Source organism: Notamacropus eugenii, chromosome 5, assembly GCF_028372415.1.
Source record: "Notamacropus eugenii isolate mMacEug1 chromosome 5, mMacEug1.pri_v2, whole genome shotgun sequence".
Taxonomy (NCBI): domain Eukaryota; kingdom Metazoa; phylum Chordata; class Mammalia; order Diprotodontia; family Macropodidae; genus Notamacropus; species Notamacropus eugenii.
Genome location: NC_092876.1, coordinates 61,291,580 through 61,313,066, shown reverse-complemented (window position 1 = coordinate 61,313,066; position 21,487 = coordinate 61,291,580). Strand labels below are relative to the sequence as shown.

The 21,487-nt window shown below is 43.7% G+C and overlaps 1 protein-coding gene across 4 annotated transcripts in view; it reads left to right on the top strand.

Moving 5' to 3' along the window:
* The window catches only part of ECE1 (endothelin converting enzyme 1), a 173,702-nt gene that overhangs the window by 117,145 nt on the left and 35,070 nt on the right, over positions 1–21,487 (top strand). For all 4 annotated transcript variants that reach the window (XM_072609194.1, XM_072609196.1, XM_072609192.1 and 1 more), the window contains 4 exons: positions 4,571–4,692; positions 6,149–6,295; positions 7,637–7,702; positions 10,019–10,210. In XM_072609194.1, coding sequence (XP_072465295.1) covers positions 4,571–4,692; positions 6,149–6,295; positions 7,637–7,702; positions 10,019–10,210 — 527 coding nt within the window. The remainder of the gene's footprint in view (positions 1–4,570; positions 4,693–6,148; positions 6,296–7,636; positions 7,703–10,018; positions 10,211–21,487) is intronic.

Below are 21,487 nucleotides of genomic sequence, written 5' to 3'. Positions count from 1 at the left end.
AGACTTGGAAGACCCTGATACTATCACCAATAGGGGAAGGAAGGGAGAATCTGGAAGTGGAGCCTCTGCTACTTCCTGTCTGTGTGCTGCTAGACAACTAGCCTCCCTTCTCCGGGCCTCAGTTTCCTCATCTGTAAAATGAAGGGATTGGAGGAGAGGCAACTTGGTGTGATGGATAGACTGTTGGACTTGAAGTCAGGAAGACCTGAGTTTGAGTCCTTCCTCAGGTATTCACTAGCTATATGACTTTAGACAGAGCATTTAACTACTTTGAGACCCATTTTTCTTTTCTCTGAAATGAGAATTAGACATGAAAATCTCTTAAGTCCATTTCAGTTCTAAATCTATAATCCTGTGATGAGATAATCCTTAAGGTCTCTTTGAGCTCTGACATTCTGTGTTCCAGGTTCCCCCCTATTTCTGACTTTCTGTGTTCTAAGGTCCCCCTCCTCTTTCTGACTTTCGGTATTATAAGCCCCCTCCTAGGAAAACTTAACAGCAATAATCATATTTTTTTAAAAAAAATTGATCTAGACCTGTGGTTTCATTGGAGTAGGAAACATGAGGTGAGCCCTCGAGCCTCCCGGCTCCAAGCCTACTTCTCTTTCCTCCATCCCTATCTTGAACCCAGGGCTTCTTGACTCAGAGAGCATGTTGCTCATCAGGTTAGCAGCAGGCATAGAGTGCTTCCCTTTATACTGATTCTCTAGTTTGAATCTTACATCAGCTCTTGGGAAGTAAGCATTGCCTTTATCGCCCTTCAACAAGATAAGCAAGCTGAGGTGGAGAGAAGTGACATGATTTTCCAGTGGTTGGTCTCCCTGCCCCTACGTGGCAGTGGCTGGATTAGAACCTCGTGGTCCTTGGCAGTCAAACCCAGATCTGCCTCTGCCTTCCCGGGGCCTCCTGGTGCATCAGGCTCCTCCCCCACCTTTGTTGTGTTGGATACATTTCTGGCTAGCCTGTTGTGGGGAGGAGAGGGAATGGGGGACGGGGGGGGGTCAGTCTCCCAAGCTTGATAATTTACTGGAATTTCAGGAGGCCCAGCCTGGGAGCCGAGCTCACCATTCTTTCTGATGCCTTTGTTTGGATCCCTTATCTCTAGTGACCTTCCTCTGGCCACTGAGGGAGAGGGAGGGCGGACACAACCTGGCTCAGGGCAAGCCCTCCCCTTGCCCCCCACGCAGCGTTGGCATTTCATGGTCTAAACTGGAGCCAGATGTTTGAACTGGGGAAGCTACTGCTTTTTGGGGGCCCTGGTATTTGACCCCAGCCTCTGGATCAGCCCTTCAGCCCTCCTCTCTTGGCAGGAGGGAGGGAAGAGCAGATTCTGGGCTGATGCTGAGGAGGGGTTCCCATAGAAACGCAGGTTTCTCTGTGTGACTCGCCTCTGACATCTCTTTTCCTCCCCCTCCCTTCTCCTAGCTGCTTTCTCACGCAAACAAGAGTGTTGTGTTGGAAAGCCGGCTGCTCTGAGATGAGATGTTCTCTCTGGCAAGGAGCCCTGGGAAGTTCCCCTGTGCCTGTCCCTCCCCAGTCCCCTTGCCAACCCCTCCCCAGTCCCCTTCCCAGCCCTTCCCCAGACCCCTCCCCAGACCCCCTCCCAGCCCCCCTCCCAGATCCCCCTCCCAGATCCTCCTCCCCAGCCCCCTTCCCAGCCCCCCTCCCCAGCCCCCTCCCCAACCCCCTCTGTAGCCCCCTCCCCAGTCCTCTCCCCTTCTGTATCCCACTGCAGCTTCTCTGCTTATTTCTTATACCTCGTCTTCCCTTGTTCTTGCCCCCTTTTCTTTCCTCCATCCTCTCTCTAGTTCATTCTCTCCCTCTCTCTTTTCTACTCCTAACCTTCCCTTTTTCTCCCTTTCCCTTCTCCTTGCCCCTCCCTCATTTCTCATTTTTCTCAGGCATCTCAGGCCTCTTTCCCCTCTCTCCTTCTCTTTCTCCCCTCTGCTGCATTCCTGCTCCTCCATTTTGTACTTTCTCCTTTCTCCTCTCCCTCTGTTCTTTTCCCCCTCCTATATTTCCTGTCTTCTTCTCCTCTTTCCCTTACTTTATGCCCACCCTCCTATTCATCTTCTTTATCTTCTTTCTCTTCTTTTCCCTCTTTCCTCTTTTCTGACCTTTCCTCCTCCCCCTCTCCTCTCCCTCCCTCCCTCCCTCCCTCCTTCTTCTCTCTCTCCTCTCTCCCCTCCTCTCTCTTTATTTCTCTTTCCCTCTCTTCCCCCTCTCCCTCCCTCTCTCTCCCTCCCTCTCCCTCTCCTCTCTCTCAGCCCCTCTCCTTCCTCTTTCTCTCATCTCTGTTTTATCTTTCTTTTTTTCTCATCTTATGGCACAGAAGACCACTGCTTTTCCCAGAAGGCTTCCTGCTCTCCCTTCCTAGATGAAAGCTTTTAAAACATTCTATAAACCTTAAATTAGTTTAGATTTGTAAGTTGCTATTATTTCTACTACACTATACAGCCTCCATTCTTAACTATTCTTCATGGTCAGTTATGGCATGTCTCAGTACCACCGTATGAAATTTATTATTTACAAATACAATTTCAGATGACTAAATAAAGTCAGCATCAATGTAATAGAAGTTGACACATGGCATAGCCTTATTTAATACAAATTAAATATGAATTGTTGAGCTGCTGTGTTCACCATAGCATGCAGGAGCTGGGAGGGCCCTTAGAACACAGGATGTCAAAGCTAGGAATGACTTCAATAAACAGAACCTTTCTAGCATTGACAATCTGTGTTCTAACATTGTGTATTCTAAGGTCCTTTCAAGCTCTGACATCCTATGGTCTAAGTTCTCTGCTAGTTTTAACATTGTGTTGTAAGATGCCTCCTATTCTGACATTCCATATTCTAAAATTCTATGCTCCATGTTCCCTCTGAGCCTAGACATTTCATACCCTAACAGTCCATGGTCTACTCTCTCTTCTAGTTCTCTCTGTGTTCTGAAATTCTAGGTCCTCAGTTCCCTCCCTGCTTGGAAACTCTGTGTTCTAAGGATTCTTGCAGGCCTGACAGTTGGTGTTTTAGCATTCTGTGTTCTAAGAGGTCCCTTACAGCTTAAACATTGATCGTACAACTCTGACCACAGGACAACAACAGGTGCTGTCAGGAAGTCTGCCCTTATCAGAAGATTCCATGTCTCTGATAATTTAGCTGAAAAAAGAGAGTAAAATATAAAGAAATCACCCGGATGTTCAAGGGTAACTAAAAACCTGGAGCAAGGAATGAAATGAGATGCAGTTTATGAGGGAAGGGAAAGAGAAATGAAAAAACAAGTCTTTAAATAGGCTGTGTACCTGGAGGGGAAATTAATAATGAATGAGGCTTTGAGTAGTTTATATGAGCCTTAAGTAGAAAAAAAGATGAGCTGTGATCAGAAAATCAGAACAGATCTACCTATCCTTCCATCCCTTCTCCCTCCCTTCCATCTTCCCCACTCCAAATGGGAGAGTTTTATGGCAGAATGGAAAGCAAAAGGCCTCCTGTGGCTCAAACTTCCCAAGCCTAAAGTTTGGGGAATGAGAGGATAAGCATTTATAGAGCCCCTACTGTGTGTCAGGCACTTGTGCAGGCTTTTATCAATATTATCTCAATTAATCCTCACAATAGGTGAGATAGGTGCTATTCTTATCCCCATTTTACAGTTGAGGGAACTGAGGCAACCAGAGATTGACTTGTCCAGGATCACACACAACTGGTAAATGTCTTGACAGCTGGATTTGAACTCAGGCTTTCCTGATTTGAGGCCCAGGGTTCTATCCTTGGTGCTACCGTCTCTCTTCTTTGGCAGAAGAAGTCCAAAGTACGGAAGAAATTATGGTGGCAACTAAAAAGGCTTGATTCAGCTGTAGTTTGGGGAGAGCGGCCCCCCTTTTCCACCTGAGAGAGCTGCAGGATGATGTTCTGGATTACCAGGGAGTCTGCCTTTTTCAGAGCATTCCAGGTCTCTGAAAATGCAATTGGTAAAATGAGGTGGCGGTCCACCCAGGTTACTAAGGAGGAATACAAAAAGGAAAAAGCATGGATAAAAGCTAAAAAATGAGACAAAAACTAAAAACGAATTATGAATGAGGACACCTGGATCTTCAAATCCTGCCTCTGCCTCTTAAGCACCTATGACCTTGGGAGGTCATTTCCCTCTGCTGGGCAGCACTCTCCTCATCTCTAAAAATCAAGGGGCTGGATTAGGCTTTAATAAATACAAAAAGACTTCGCTTTAAAATTTAGAAACCAGTCTTAGCTCATGGGCTATACAAAAATAGCTAGTGGGCCAGGAGGCCAAATCAGGTGATCTTTTAAGTCCTCATTCTGTTCTGACATTCTATATTCTAAGCTCTGTTTTAGCTCTGAAAGGCTTTATTTTAAGGGACCTCCCAGCTCTGACCTTATGGTCTAAGGTCCACTCTGGACCTGACATTCTGTCAAAGCCCTCTTCCACTCCAACAGCCCAAGTTTGAAGGCAACTTTCAGCCCTGAAAGCCCAAAGCTTTCTGAGAGAGTTTGGTCTAAGAAGGGTAAAATCTCCCTCACTAGCGATCCCACCTTCAACTGCCTCTTGTTTTTTCAGAAAATGCCAGCGCCAGCACCAATGAGGCCGAGCGAAAGGCTCAGCAGTATTACCAGGCCTGCATGAACGAGTCCAAGATTGAGGAGCTGAAGGCCAAGCCCCTGATGCAGCTGATCGAGAAGGTAGGGCTCCCTGCCCTCTGGGCTGGCTTTGCTGCCCCCCTGCTGTCCCCCCATCTCTCACCCCCTGCACTTCCAGTCGGGGGCCTCTCATTAACAGTTATCAACAGACACAAACTTCTCACGTTAAAGTGTATGTGCCTTTTAATAAGGTAGTAACAGAGTAGTCTTGTGTTTACGGAGGATCACCTTCCCAGGCAGGGAGCTCACACTTCTGGGATCCTAGTCTAGAGAGGAGCACAATGACTGGTACACAGTAGGTGTATAATCAGTGCTAGGTGATCTCTAAGGTTGTTTAGCCCAATCTCTTGTTGACAGTTGAGGAAACTAGGCTCAGGGAGGTGAAATCAGTAGTGATTCACACTGTAGCGATCCACACACTGCTTCCACTTCCGACTGCTCTGATGGATGGTAGCATGTTTTCAACAGGAAATTCTCCATGTCACTACTTCCTTTTCCTTGAAGGGTATATGTATGAAAGACAGATGGTCTTGGCCCAAGATGAGAGAGATACCTTCTCTGTGTAGAGGGAGCTCCCAGTAGCCTTTCCCCTCCCCCTCAGGAAATGGGTAGGGGGCCTTTCAGCATTCTTTCTCATCTTCTTCTCTGTGACATCACAGTGAGCAAGCTGAGCTAGGGACCTGTGGGCTGCTAACCAAGGCTCCAGGCATAGGATGAATGACTTTGGACACAGTCCCTCCTAAGTCTGACATCCTGGGTTCTAAGGGCCCTCCCAGCTCTGACTTTCTGCATTCTAAAGACTTCCCAGCCCTAACATTCTGTGTTCTCAGGTCCCTTCAAGCTATGACATTCTGTATTCCAAGGGTCCCTCCCAGCTAAGACATTCTGTGTTCTAAGGACTCTCTCATCTCTGACATCCTGTGTTCTAAGGCCCCTCCCAACCCTGACATTTTGTGTTCCAAGGCCTCTCCCAGCTCTGACATTCTGTGCTCTAAGACCCCTCCTAGCTCTGACATTCAGTGTTCTAAGAGCCCTCCCAGCTCTGACATCCTGTGTTCTAAGAGCCCTCCCAGCTCTGACATCCTGTGTTCTAAGGGCCCTCCCAGCTCTGACATTCTGTGTTCTAAGGGCCCTCCCAGCTCTGACATTCTGTGTGTAACAGTCATTTTTTATTTCTCTAAATCATGACTTGTGACCACTGCACAAAGGTGACCATCACACAAGTCTATCCTAGTGCCTACTCCTGATCTCATTGTCTCTTATTCCCATCTAACTTGAGGGAGACTTTAGTCTTGCAATAAGGAGACAGTTGAATATGAATTCTGGCTTTGACACTTATTAGTTTTGTAGCCCTGGGCAAGTTTCTTTCCCTCTCTGAGCCTCAGTTTCCATATCTGTAAAATGAGAATCCTAATACCCTAACTCCCAGGGTTATGGCATGATGAATCATTATTGTGTCCTCAAGATTCTCACCTCTGTTCTCACTTTTCTCCTGTAGCTTGGTGGCTGGAATATCACCGGCCCATGGGACAAGGATAACTTCCAGGAGACCCTTCAGGTGGTCACCGCTCACTATCGTACTTCTCCTTTCTTCTCTGTCTACGTCAGTGCCGACTCAAAGAACTCCAACAGCAATGTGATTCAGGTGAGTCCCACTCAACGAGCCATTTGGGGCCCCAACCTCTGAAATGTGCGAAGACATGCAGCCCTTGAGCAGCCCTGCCTGGCTGAAAACACCTGGGCAGTTTGCCTGTTATCCGCCCAGCACATTTGTGCCCCTCCCCAGGTCCCAACCTGGGCTAGTCTTCCCTTCCCTAGAAAGAAAATTAAAATGCAAAGAGAAGAGTCTCACTTGAAATCCATATACAATGTTCACCCACCAACATCTTGATTCAGTTGGGCAATGACTTTGATCTATGATTGTTAAAAACATTCTATTATTTATTTTAACATTCATTTACAATTTTGAGTTCCCAGTTCTCTCCCTCCCTCCAGCCCCTACTTCACCCATTGAGAAGCCAAATAATATGATATCAGTTCTACATAAGAAATCATTAAAATATTTTCATGTTAGCCGTTTTGTAAACAACCACATCGAAGAAAAGCAAGAAAAATAAAGTAAACGAAAAGGGTATGCTTCAATCTGTACTCAGAGTTCATCAGTTCTCTCCCTGGAGGTTTCTCATCACAAATCCTTTGGAATTATCTTAAATTATTGTATTGATTAGAGTAGCTAAGTCTTTAAGAATTGATCATCATACAGTATTGCTGTTGCTGGATATACTTTTCTCCTGGTTCTGTTCACTTCACTTTGCATCAGTTAACATGTTTTCTCAGGTTTTTCTGAGACCATCCCCCTTGTCATTTCTTATAGTACATTCCAATAGTATTCTATCACAATCATATACTACAGTTTGTTCAGCCATTCCCCAGTTGATGAACATCCTTTCAATTTCTAATTCTTTACCAGCAATAAAAAGAGCTGTGATAAATATTTTTCTACATGTGGTTCCTTTTCCCTTGTCTTTGATATTCTCGAGATACCAACTAGTAGTGGTAATGCTGGGTCAAAGGATATGCACAGTTTGGTTGACCTTTGGGCATAGTTACAGATTGTTCCCCAGAATGGTTGGACCAGTTCACAACTCCACCAACGGTACATTAGTGTCCCTGTTTTTTCACATCCCAACCAGCATTTGTCGTTTTCCTTTTCTGTCATGTTAGCCCGTCTGAGAGGCAGTAACACAGAGTTGTCTTAATTTTCATTTCTCTAATCAGTGGTGATTTAGAGCATTTTTTTCATGTGACAATTGAGAGTTTTGATTTCTTCTTCTGAAAACTGCCTGTTCATATCCTTTTCCATTTATCAATTGAGGAATGGCTCTTATTTTTATAAATATGGCTCAGTTCCCTATATATTTGAGAAATGAGATACATATGGGGTCTTTTCTTGATAATCACCAGTACTGCTTTTGTTTTCTTCTAGGTGGACCAGTCTGGCTTAGGCTTACCTTCAAGAGATTATTACCTGAATAAGACAGAAAATGAGAAAGTGAGTATCACTGATCAGAAACCCCAGCTTCTCATCATCCCAAGTCACTTTCTCCAGGTGCAAGGACCTCATCTTTGCTCTTCCTTCCCCTCCTACTCCTCTTAATTTTCCTCCTCTCTTCTTGTCTCCCCTCCCTTCTAATAGGCCCATTTTCTGAACTCATTCCCACCAGAGAGTGTTGAAAGCTAGCAAAGAGCAAAGATGCCATTTGGCTGGTGAGAAATCAGCAGTAAACCCCCTGGGCCAAGAAGGACTCTTCCTTGAATAAGTCATATGAGATCCAAAGTAGGAGACAAATGAGTTTCCTTTCTATTTCAATGGGAAATGCCCCTGGGCAGAGCTGTGCTAAGCTTGCCTGCCTAGTATGGGAAAGAAAAATAAATGATTATTTAATGAATAAATGCCTGAGTGTTGAAATTCCTTCTATAAATGTAAGTAGGCTTAAAGCAAGTATAACTTATCTCATCAAAACTTAATGTAAAATGATTAAATTTATAATAAAAAAAAGGCCTGTGGGATTTTAGGAGATTTGTAAGGTCAGCAATGTGAGGTGGTCACCGAAAAAGCCATCTTATGCTGCATTTAGAGAGTCGTAGCTAGAGCTGATCAGGGAGGTGAATGTCTCATTGCCCTTCCCCTTGGTGAGACTAAGATAATGATGTCTGGAGCTCCTCCCTAGGCACCCCACATTTTGGGAAGGACTTGGATAGTTTTGAGAGTATCCAGAGGAGGACAGTATCCAGAATCATGAAGGGCCTAGAGTCCAGGCCATACAAGGATCATTAAAAGCAGAGGTTTTTCATTTAAATATATGTATGTGTGTGTGTGTGTGTGTGTGTGTGTATACACATATATATGTATGTATATACGCACATATGTATATATATATTTGATTACCAAGTTTTAATATAATTGATTTCCTTTGTCATTTTATGCATTTTATGTTATGTATCTAAAAACATTATTCTGAATAGGAACTCTTAGAGGCTTCCCCAGATAGCCCAAGGTGTCCATGACACAAAAAAGGTTAAGGTTATCATTCAGTAGTGTCTGACTCTCTGTGACCTCATTTGGGGTTTTCTTGGCAAAGAAAACTGGAGTGATTTGCCATTTCCTTCTCCAGCTCATTTTACACCTGAGAAAACTGAGGCAAATAGCATTAAGTGACTTGCCCAGGGTCATGCAGTTAGTAAGTGTATGAGACTAGATTTGAGCTCAAGTCTTCCTGATTGTAGGCCTGGCATTCTATCCACTGTGCTACCTATTGCCCCCAAAAAGGTTAAGGACCCAAAAGAGGTTAAAGACCCCTGGATGTTAGACTGGATATTTGCCCTGGAGAGGAAGAGGTGGGGGGGTAGAAGGGTGAGGGGGCGTCTGTCAGCTCTGTTGGACTGTCATGGGACAAGCCCTTAGCTTTTGTTCCACTTGTCCCTAGAAGGCAGAACCAAGGGGACTGTCTGCCAGATGCAGAGAGGCAGATTTAGACTCAAGGCCAGGAGAAACATTCCCAGCAGTCTTCATTTTGAGCAAAGGCAGAGGTGGGCGTGATCCCCTGTCCAATGTGTTGTCCTCTGACTCCCTTTCCAGCTCTGAGGTTCTGGGATTCTGGAAGGAGCAAAGAGTCAAGTGAGGTTCCCTTCCCCAGCCCTGAAGGACATCATTCTTTCCTTCCATGTTCAGCAAACATTAATTGAGTGCCTACTGTGTGTACTTCACTGTTCATGACACTGGGGTGAAAGTAGTTACCAAGACAGGTGAAATACAGTCTAGCAGGAGAAATAAGCCATGTGTACAAATAAATAAAATGTGAAATAGACTAGAATATGATAAATTCATAACAAGAGTACAAAACAACATGCAGTTGGAAAAATGAGCAATCATTTCCAGGTGTGGGGACCAGGGAAGACTTCATAGGCAAGCTGTGGAAAGGGATTCCAGTACTTGGGGTCAAACGAGACATGTATTTTGGGACATGAGCCATTCGAAAATTTGCTTTTTTTTTTAACCATAAATATTTTCTGTAAGGGTTTTGTTTTTCTTTTTCCAGTGGCATGGGAAGTGGGAGGGAGAAGAAAGAGATTTTTATTCATTAGAAAAAGAAAATTTAATTTAAAAAAAAATGGAAATCTTGATTTAGAACTGGAGGCCATCTGGCCTGAGGCCCTTATTTTACAGATGAGGAAATGGGCCCAGACAGGGGAAGTGATTTACTTGCCCAGTCTCCTACAGAGAGTTAGTGGCCAAGGTAGGACTAGAACTCAGGTCCTGGCACTTCCCATCCATTGCCCCTTCACTGTGTCATCTTGGCTCTTCCAGGTCCTGACAGGCTACCTGAACTACATGGTGCAGCTGGGCAAGCTCCTAGGAGGAGGAGATGAGGAGTCTGTTCGTTACCAGATGCAGCAGATCTTGAACTTCGAGACAGCACTGGCCAACATCACCATTCCCCAGGAGAAGCGCCGAGATGAGGAGGTCATTTACCACAAAGTGTCTGCCGGAGATCTGCAGGTAACCAGATCGCCTCTCCTAGCAGAGGGAGGCAGCCGCCTGTTTGGGTTTCTTTTGGACCCACACTCAAATGGGGTTTTTTCCTCTTCTCTCCTCCAAGCTTTCTTTCCTTAAAAAATTGCCTTTCACTAATGTGTTTTTGCTTCACTGCCATTTGAGGATTGATTGAAGGAAACAGGAATGTTTAGCCTAAAGAAGAAAAAGCTCAGAGGGAACATGGTAGGTGACTTCAGAAGTTTGATGAACTGTCCTATGGAAAAGTGATTAGTCTTGTTCTTAGCCCCCAAGGACAAAACGAGGAGCAACAGGGACAAGTTAGAGAGAGGATGATTTAGGTTGTCTAATAATGACTCCATGTTCGGAGCTTCTGTGATTCAGGTTCTAAGATTTTGTAATTCTAGTGATGAGACTCTGATTTTAGTTCTGAGATGACATAATTCCAGTGATTTTGTGATTTTAATTCTGAGATTCTGTGATTCTAATTCTGAACTTAAGTGATTCCAGTTCTGGGCTTATGTGATGTCCGCTCTGAAATTCTTTAATTCCAATTCTAAGATTTTGGGATTCCAGTTAGGATTCCAGTTCTAAGAGTCCGTGGTTAGTTTCACAGTGACTCAAGGCTGCCCCCTAGTGTTTTCTCATTGGTCTTTGTGAAGGCAATTGGACAGCATGAATATTCTCAGATATCTTATTTCGTGCATTGTAGTTTACCAACTGTAAATTTGCAACAGCTTTCTGAGTTCTGTCTAGGTGCATGATCATAAGTAAACCCCTTCCCTTGTTTCAGTTTCCTCCTTTGCAAGATAGGAATAGTAATCTTTGTACAACCATTCCCCACTTTGGGGAAGCAAATATTAAAACACTGTGTAACTTCAAGCTGTTATTATTATTATCATCACTGTTACATGTGAGAATTTGGAAGTATATTCCCTTTCTGGGTCTCAGTTTTCTTATCTGTCAAAAGAGGGAATTGGACGAGATCAGAAGTTCTTAACCTTTTTGTGTGTCATGGACACCTTGAGCAACATCTTGTAAAATCTTTGGGCCTCTTCTCAGAATAAGGTTTTCAAATGAATAAAATTAAATATATGGGATTATAAATGAAATAAATTGTATTGAAATATAGTTAGGGGGCGGAGCCAAGATGGCAGAGTAACAGTACAGTCTTTCTAGAGCACTTCCCCCCAGCCCAGCCAAATACCTATAAAAATAGCTCTAAACAAATTCTGGAGCTTCAGAACCCACAGAATGATAGAGTGATGCAAATCTCCAGCCCAAGACATCCTGGAAGGTTGCCGGGAAGTGTCTATTGCACCACACAAGGGGCAGGGCACAATCCAGCATGGGAACAGACAGGACCTGAGCAGGCCTTGGGGAGACTGAATCTCTCACACCTGTGGCAGTTTCCAGACTTCAGGACCCCAAAACACCGAGGACAAATTGGAAGATCAGTGGAAAAAACCGGTGGGACCAGTGCAGGAGAGTGGAGTGGTCCAGCCCCAGGGTGACAAAGTGGGAAGGGGACCAAGGAACCTCCAGCAGCCACAACAGCAGCAGGGACAGAAGCATGGACTGTTTCTGGAGCTTTAGGCCCACAGATTATGGGGAAATCAAGTGGCTGACAGTACACTTCCCCACCCCTGCTGGAAGCAGAGATCTACTTTAACAAAAAGCTCAGAAGTCAAGTAAATGGCTGGGGAAATGAGCAAAAACCAAAAAAAGAATCAGATTGTAGAATCTTCCTTTGGTGACAAGGAAGACCAAAACATGCAAACAGAAGATGACAAAGCTTCTCCATCTAAAGCCTCCAAGAAAAATATGAGTTGGTCTCAGACCATGGGAGAGCTCAAAAAGGGTTTTGAAAATCAAGTAAGAGAAATAGAATAAAAATCGAGAAATGAGAGTGATGCAAGAAAATTATGAAAAACAAGTCAGCTGCTTGCTAAAGGAGACTCAAAAAATGCTGAAGAAAATAACACTGTAAGAAATAGACTAACCCAAATGACAAAAGAGACCCAAAAAGCCAATGAAGAGAACAATGCCCTTAAAAGCAGAATTGACCGTATGGAAAAGGAGGTCCAAAAGCATGCTGAAGAAACGAATTCCTTAAGGATTAGAATGGAGCAGTTGGAAGCTAAAGACTTTATAAAAAATCAAGAAATTATAAAACAAAACCAAAGGAATGAAAAAAATAGCAGACAATGTGAAATATCTCGTGAGAAAAACAACTGACCTGGAAAATAGATCCAGGAGAGATAATTTAAAAATTATGGGACTACCTGAAAGCCATGATGAGAAAAAGGAGCCTAGACATCATCTTTCAAGAAATTATCGAGAAAAACTGCCCTGATATTCTAGAACCAGAGGGTAAAATAAATATTGAAAGAATCCACTGATCACCTCCTGAAAGAGATCCAAAAAGAGAAACCCCTAGGAAAATTGTAGCCAGATTCCAGAGTTCCCAGGTCAAGGAGAAAATGTTACAAGCAGCCAGAAAGAAACAATTCAAGTATTGTGGAAATACAATCAGGATAACACAAGATCTAGCAGCTTCTACATTAAGACATCGAAGGGCTTGGAATATGATATTCCAAAAGTCCAAAGAACTAGGATTAAAACCAAGAATCACCTACCCAGCAAAACTGAGCATAATACTTCAGGGGGGAAAATGATCATTCAATGAAATAGAGGACTTTCAAGCATTCTTGATGAAAAGACCAGAGCTGAATAGAAAATTTGATTTTCAAACACAAGAATCAAGAGAAGCATGAAAAGGTAAACAGGAAAGAGAAATTATAAGGAACTTACTGAAAGATAATATTTGTAACTCTTGAGACTTTTCTCAGTACTAAGGTAGTTGAAGAGATTATATACATATAGACAGAAGGTACAGGGTGAGTTGAATAGGAAGGGATGATATCTAAAAAATAAAATTAAGGGATAAGAGAGGAATATATTGGGAGGAGAAAGGGAAAAATAGAATGGGGCAAATTATCTTTCATGTAAAAGTGGCAAGAAAAAGCTTTTTCAATGGAAGGGAAGAGAGGGGAAGTGAGAGGGAAAAAGTGAACTTTGCTCTCATCACATTTGGCTTAAGGAGGGAATAACATGCATATTCAATTTGCTATGAAACTCTGTCTTACACTACAGGAAAGCAGGGGAGAAGGGGAGAAGCAGGGGGTGGGGGGATGATAGAAGGGAGGGCTAATGGGAGGAGGGCATAATTAGAAGTAAGTGCTTTTGAGAAGGGATAGGGTCAAAAGAGAGAATAGAATAAATGGGGGGCAGGATAGGATGGAGGGAAATATAGTTAGTCTTCTACAACATGACTTTTAGGGAAGTCTTTTGCATAATTACACATGTATAACATATATCAAATTGCTTGCCTTCTCAGTGGGGATGGGTGGGGAAGGAGGAAGGGAGAAAAGTTGAACTCAGAGTTTTAAAAACAAATGTTAAAAATTGTTTTTATATGCAACTGGGAAATAAAATATACAAACATTGGGGTATGGAAAACTATCTTGTCCTCCAAGAAAATAGAGGGGATGGGGAAAAGAGAAGGGAGGGGTGTGATAGAAAGGAGGGCAGATTGGGCCAAGGGGTAATCAGAATGCATGTTGTCTTGGGGTGGGCAGAGGGGAGAGATGGAGAGAAAATTTGAAACTCAAAATCCTGTGGAAATGAATGTTGAAAACTAAAAATAAATAAATAACTTAGAATTTTTTAAAAAAGAAACATAGTTAGGAAATTAAAAAAAAAAATACTCCAGTTCGCAGACCTCCTAGCATCTGAGTCTGTTGACCTTAAGTGAAGAACCTCTGGCCTAGAGGATCTCTAAGATTCCTTCTAATCTGTGACTACCAGGATTCGATATCAAACAGCATTCAAGGGATACCCAGTCTGTTCATTGCCACATGTGAAGCACTAAGGCCTTATCCAGTTCTAAATTCTCTAGTCCTAGATGGCTTGTACAGGACATCACCCCCGTTTTGTAGTGAAAACTGAGGCTCAGAGAAATTATTGGTACTTCTCATCCATATGGCACTTTAAGGTCATTATGTCAGAAAACTTATTTACTTACATTCCTATAAGGCATGAAGACTTTTAAGAGGCTTTGCAGATATTCGCATTCAGTCCTCACAACTGCCTTCTCTCAGGTAGCTCACATATGCCCATTTTACAGATGAAGATCCATATTGAGATTCTGGGATCCAGTCGAATCTAGGAATGAATGAATGAATGAATGAATGAATGAATGAATGAATGAATGACACGTGGTTAGCCCAGCTGTCCAGACTTCCAGTGATGGGGAACTCTTTGTCTCCCATTCCACTTTGGGAGGCAACTCCGATGGTTAGGAGTTTACATTGCACTAAATCTGCCTTTCTATTACATTCTCTATTCTCTGGGGCCAAGCAGAATAGGAATGACTTACCATTAGATAACCCTTCAGACATATGTTTGTATATCTCACCTTGCCACCAGACCTAGAGGATCCCTTGGTGTCAGGGACCATGTCTTTTACAGACTGTCCCAGAAGTCTTATTGAGGCTTTAACCCTTAAATGCTTTGTTTAGACCATGATAGACAGATCACCCAGGCCCTCTGACTCTAAATCCAGGCCTTTTCCTACTTCCTCACCTCTCCTTTGTAGGGTCAGTAGCCTCCTACATGGAATCACAGAGGTGTTTAGCAGCTCTTATCCTGGGAACCAAAATGTCCAAGAACATACTCTGAATCTGTAAACATTGAGAGGTGGCAGGTGATGCCAGGCAGCAGAGTGGAAACTGTTGACAGAGGGTGGTGGGAGGGAGATCCATGGCCTCTGTTGCCGGGGGAGACATCTGGTACTGTTTTTCTTCTGCAGCCTTAGAAGGTCAAGCTGTTTGTGTCCCCTTCATTAGGCTAGTTCCAGCTGTGAGGCTCCCAGCACACAGACTGAGCCCTCCCACCTTCACAGCACCCCAAGGTTTCTGTCCAGGCAGCTCCTCCCAAGAGCAAGGGAAGGTGCCAGCTCTCCCTGCAAGCCTGCCTCCATCACCACCGTACCTAGTGCCCCATGGCTCCAGGGTTTGCTACAGCTTTTGTTTCACTCTTCCTAAGTGCAGGAGCAGGTAGTTCAATGCAAAACACTCTCTGTTCTAGGTACTGGGAGTGGGGGGGGGGGTGACCTCAGATTTAAATAAGCTTTCTGGGGCCTCAAGAAACTTACTATCTAGTAAGGAGATAAGAGACTATGGTTAGTGGGGAACAAAGCATTAAACTGGAGTCAGCAGACCTGGGATCGAATCCAGCTTTGCTTCTTACTAACTGTGTGACTTTGAACTAGTCTATCAAATGAACAGTTTGGACTCGGTGAGCTGTGAAGTCCTTTCTGGCTCTAGAGCCTGAGATTCTGGGATCCTCCAGATGTGGGTGGGTAGAGAACCTCCTGACACTAGACAGTGGCAGAGGGCTGGCCATGAAGTCATCCAGCGTGGTCCTCAGTAGGGGCAGCTGGGAAGGAAGGGAAAGGAATGAGAGAAGAAGGGGAGGGAAGAGGAGGTGAGGGAAAGGGAAAGGACCTGAGGTTGAATCTTACTTCAGCCCCTTACCCCTTGACTTTTCTAGGTCTCAGTTTCTTTATCTGTAAAATGTGGGTAAAAATTCCTTCCTTTACTATCACCCCAGGGTGGGACTCTCTGTCTTGTCCTTTGGTATTTGAACTGGTGTCCAGATTTCTGAGGAAGTAGGATTTCAGAATCATTGAGGTCATGCCATTTAAGGGAACTTGAAAACCCCTTTTTGGAGCCTGTGAATTTTAGCATCCACAAGGACTGGTACATAGTGAGTGCTTAAAAAATGCTGGTCGATTGATCACTCCACCTTTGTCAATTTCCCCTCCAGTGTCCTGACTTTGCTCACTAAAATGGTTCCCAGACATTCTGATAGTTCACATTTCTCTGGTCCTTTGAGGCATTTACCCAGTGCTTGCCCCCCAGTAACATCAAAGAGCAGGCAAGATAAGGATTACTGGCCCCACTTTACAGATAGGAAAACTGAGGCTCAAAGAGCTAGAATGACTGGGCCAAGGCCAAACAGCTAGTGAGTGTCAGGGAAGATTTGAACCCAGATCTGCCTGTTCCAAATCCTGTGCCCTTTCTGCCTTACCACCCTTTTAGACTTTCTTATTTCCCCAAGTAAAACTATTCCTTCCCTATTTTTCTGACACCATCTCACTCCCTTGTTTCCCAAACTGAAACCAAATGCCAAACATCACACTGATTTTTTCACAGTCACTTCAAGTGATTTTTAACTTTTACTTGTGATGACTTTGGAATCCAATACTGGGATTTTTTTTCCTTCTTTAAAAAATAAAAGTTGCATTAACACCTCCCTTTACCCTATATATGTCTTTTATGTACACAGTTGCTTACATTTTGTCTCCACCACTCAAAAGGGGGCTCCTTGAAACAGGGGCCATGTCCATGCCTTTCTTTGCATCCTTACTTTGCAACGCAGTGCCGGCACACAGAAGGGGCTTTAATAATTGCTTATCAACTGACTGACTATTTACTGAGGTTACACAGCTATTGTCTAAGGGGGGATCTGAACTCAGATCTTTCTGACTCCCAAGTTCAATACTCTATCCATTACACCTCATGCCCATTGTTTTCTTCTCCTTTTGCTCTGCATTTGTCCATATTAAGTTTTCCTGTATTTCTTTAGATTCTTCAAGTATGTTTGCTAGGGTTCAGTAATAATCCGGCACACATTCACATGCCACAATGAGTTCAGCTCTTTCCTAGTTGATGGGTGCCCAGTTTAGGACACCACCAATGTTTACCCGCTATACCAAGGGTGAAGTCTGCCTAACCAAATACACTCTGTCTGGAAGGTTCATACCTAATAGTAGTTGATATTTCTATAAAAGCACTTTATAAAGCTGTAAAGGGCTTTATCCATGTGCTCATATTTCATCCTCACAACCATATTGGGTAGGTAGGTTTTTATTGTCCCCATCTTACAGGAAGTGAAACTGAATCTTGGAGTGATGAAGTCATTCGTCCCTGGGCAATTACAGGAATTCATGATTGGCAGAACCAAGGGATCGCCTCTTCCAGGTCCATGGTGTTCTTGCTTCCAGCCCAGGGTTCTTCCATAGTCCACATGATACCTCTCCTAAGAGATCTCAAAGTGGTTTTTTTTAAATACTCGCCTAATAGGACCCTTTTCCCCAGGAATGGGCAAGAGCCTTAGAGTCCATGTCTTATGGGAAATGGCTGAAAGAACTCATAAAATAGACCACTTAGAGGATATGTGAGAGCTTCAGACATTTGAAGGCCTGTCCTGTGGAGGGGACATTGGCCTTGCTGTGTTCAACCCCAGAAGGCAGAACCTCTGCCATGGGGTATTGCAGAAAGGCCAGTTTTGGCTAGAGGTCAGGAAATCCTTCATATTAATTAGAATTGTCCCAAAATGGGGGCATGACACAGTGGATAGAATGTTGAGCCTGGAGTCTTCCTGAGTTCAAATCTGTCCTCAGACACTTATTGCTGAACAGATCACTTAATCCCTTTGTCTCAGTTTTCTTATCTGTAAAATAAACTGGAGAAGGAAATGGCAAACTGTTTCAATATCTTTGCCCCCAAAAAACCCAAATGGAGTCTTGAAGAGTTGGACACAAGTGAAATGACTGAACTGCAACCTCAAGTGGGATGGATAGCCTATGAGAAAACTAGTGGGTTTTGCCTTCTTGGAGGTCTTGTCAGGTATGTCGTAGTGGGGAAATTCTTTTTTGTGTATATAACAACAGGCCTCAAACCCAGTGGTGAGTTGAGGGGGGTAGTATCTACCCCAAGCATGTGAAGACTTTCCCCCAATGGAATTGGAGGATGAGAATCAATTGTTCCAACAACCATACAAGTGGCTGAAGCGGGCTCTGTGGAGCCGTCAGAGCTTGGTCAGACATGGAAGATGCCAAAGTCATCTATTATATCCCAGCCATCATTCATCTTGACTTTTGTCCTGCCACTGAACTCTGATGACTCTGGAAGAGAGAGTGAGCAACTCTGCCTCACTTAAATCCACCCACAGATCAAGACATCACCTGTGATGTCACTGGTTCTGACAAAAAACAGCATTGGACTAGATGACTGCTTCTTACCAGAATCCCCTTTTTCCAGGTGATGAAACTGAGGCCCACAAAGTTAAAGCAACTACTTCTTAGCATCATCATCATCATTGAGTTAGAGCTTCAGGATTATCTAGTCCAATCCTTCACTTGTAGACACTAAAATTCAGAGTGTAGTTACCTTGCCAAAGTCATATAGATAGTAGGTGACCAGTTAGGATTTGAACCCAATACCTCTCACTCCAAATCTAGCATTCTTCCCACTGTACCATTGGCTGATGGTCACACAGCTAATGAGGGACAAAGAGGATTCCAACTCGGGTCTCTCCTGACGACAGCTTTAGAACCCTCTCTCCTCCACCACACTGCCTCCTGTCTCCCATAATTTTAAGGAGGAACAAATTGACACCAAGAGAAGACTTGTCCAGGTCACTCAGCCAGGCAGAGGCAGAGCCAGAAGTGAAGATTTTTAAAATAGTATAATGGCAACATGGCAGACACAAAACTTGGAAAGACGGAAGAGATTGATGCAATGACCAACTATGGTTCCATAGAACTAATGAGGAGGGGTGCAGCTAGCTCCCTCCTGACAGAATACAGAATGAGATACACATTTTCAGACATGACCAATGTGGGAATTTGTCTTGCAAGGCCATGCATCTCTGTTCCAAGGGTTTTGTTTTTCTTTTCTAGTGGGGTGGGGGAAGTGGGAAGGAGAAAATGGATTTTTTTTAGTTGAAAGACAGTTAAATTTTTAAAAAAGATTTTAAAATAGAGAAATAATTTTCCCAGAGCTTTTTATATTCTACTCTCCTTCCACTTTCTGGCCTCATAGATCCATTGTGAGAATTTCCCTCTCTAAAACATTTGCTTTCCCTAGAGGAGGAGGGCAGCAAAAGATGATGGAGAGATAGAAACATAGCATCTAGTACCTTAGACCAGAGAGTTCTCATCACTTTAGTTTGCTTAACATTTCCTAACCCTGTGTGGGAAGGGAGCATGAGGTGAGTAAACAATGACTTTCTGCAGACTTACTCATTTTTCCAAAGTGGTTAGCAGCTCAGACTGTCTGGCTGCTGTAACCCTACTGGTCCTTATTTTAAGAGATCCAGTGAGCAAAGCATTTGGGTATTGCAGTCATGGGAATACAAAGCATCAGCCACTTGGGTACAGCTCCCACAGATGGGTCTGAAGGTGCCCAAGAATTAGGTCTTTACCCTTCTGAACAGCAGCTTCTGGCTGAGGAGAGAGAACAAGTGGCAGGATAGTAGCTCTCCTTGGGAAAACCTGGTCTTCTGAATGCTCCTGAAGCCTTAATCCCTTCCTTCTCATCATGAATAAGACGGAAGGAGACCTGGGTTGTAGCCTTGGTTCTTCTACTAACTACATCAGGCTAGTCAGGAAGGAGAGAGAGAGAGAGAGACAAGGAGAGAAGGAAGAAGGAAAAGAGAGGGAGGGAGAGAAAAGGGAGGGATGGAAAGAAGGAAGAAAATAGGGAGAGAAGGAAGGAAAAATTATTTTTTAATTTAATAATTTTAAATTTAAAATTATTTAAAATTTACGTTAAAATTTTAAATTTCAGAATTATATTTTAAAATGCTAACTAAAGAAAATACTGGAGATGTAGATATAAGCAAAAAGAAAGACAAGCCCTGTCCTCAAGGAGCTACGTTCTGATGGGTCTTTTGACTTCTGTGGATCCTTTTCCTCCACTAAAATGGTGGAGTTGGACTACGTGCCTCCTAAAGTCCCGTCTGTTTCTTCTCACATTCTGTGTCCTAAGGCCCTTTCAGTCAATCAGCAGGGATGTATTAAGGGCCTACTGTGTCCTGGGCATTGGAGACCCAAAGACAAAGATGACAAAAGACAAAAAAAGGCCCTGCCCCCAAGGAGGGGTTTTGCCCTGGTGTTTGCCCTGCCTCCAGAATTAGTGGTTACGGCTCTGGGAAGTGATGCTCTCAGGAATGAAATTGTGGGTTGATGGAAGCATTCATACATGTATTATCTTTGGCACAGAACAATTAAGATAGTCATTAATTGCATTTAACAAATAGTAAGTACCAGTAGTGTTAAGAAAATTGTGCTTTACTATGAATGAATGAACATTTATTAAGTGCTTCATATGTGCCAGACACTGTATTTACTCCTAAAAAAAACAAGCAAATAAGACAGTCTCTGCCCTTAAGGAGTCTACATTCTATTAGGGGAAGACAGTGCATGAAGGGGAAGTAGATTTGGAAAGTGATGGGTGACAAGGGCCTCTCAGAGTGGTGGCAACATGGTCTGGAAATGGCCAAGAAGTGTCATTGTTATGTAGTGATGTGGTCTCCTATGGGAATAGCGAGGATGTATCACAGTGGCCTGGTGTTAGGCACAATCTCACTTAGGGGCAGACTGTGTCCCAGGGGAAAGAGGAGGAGAATCAGAGTCTAGATGGCATGGCTCTGACCTATGTTCTCCATTTTAACTCCAAAAAAATCTTCATTCTCTTTTACTACAGAAATTGTACCTCAGTTTTCTCATGTATAAAAAGGGAGAGTTGGACTTGATGGCCTTGATGGTTTGGGATCTCTTCCCATGGAGAGCTCTTTGAAGGTGGGAAGGGTTAGAGGGCAATGCCCTTGATACTGGACAGATGGGGCAAACTGTTTCATTCCCTCCCTCCAGGATCTTTGTCCTGCCTGTCCTTCCCATAATTCCCCATCCTCCTCCTTCCACCTGGATTCATCTCTACCAGAATTCACATTTTGATGGGGGTTCATACTAAAGCCAGGGGCATACTGGAAGTGTTTTGAGAATTCCTTGGAGTTTGAGACAGTGCCAATGATCTGGAAGTGAGAAGGGCTGTGGGGATCTGTGATGAGGCCTTCATGGGAGCTTTCGGGGGTATGGACTGACCACCAGACCTTCAGTACAGGGAACAAATGAGAAAGGTCAGGGTTATTGGAGATGTGGAGAGATGCAGCACAGTGTTTTTTCTTTCCTGCTCTTTTCTTTCCTTTCCAGTTTCAGGTGGAGGAGAGGCAGTATGACATAGTGGCAAGATTGGAGCATTTAGAATTATTTACTAAAGGTCCTAGGTTCAAATCCCTAGGTGCACACTTAACTATGTGCCATGAAATAGGATTGACTAAAGGAACTGAGGATGTTTAGCCTGGAGAAGA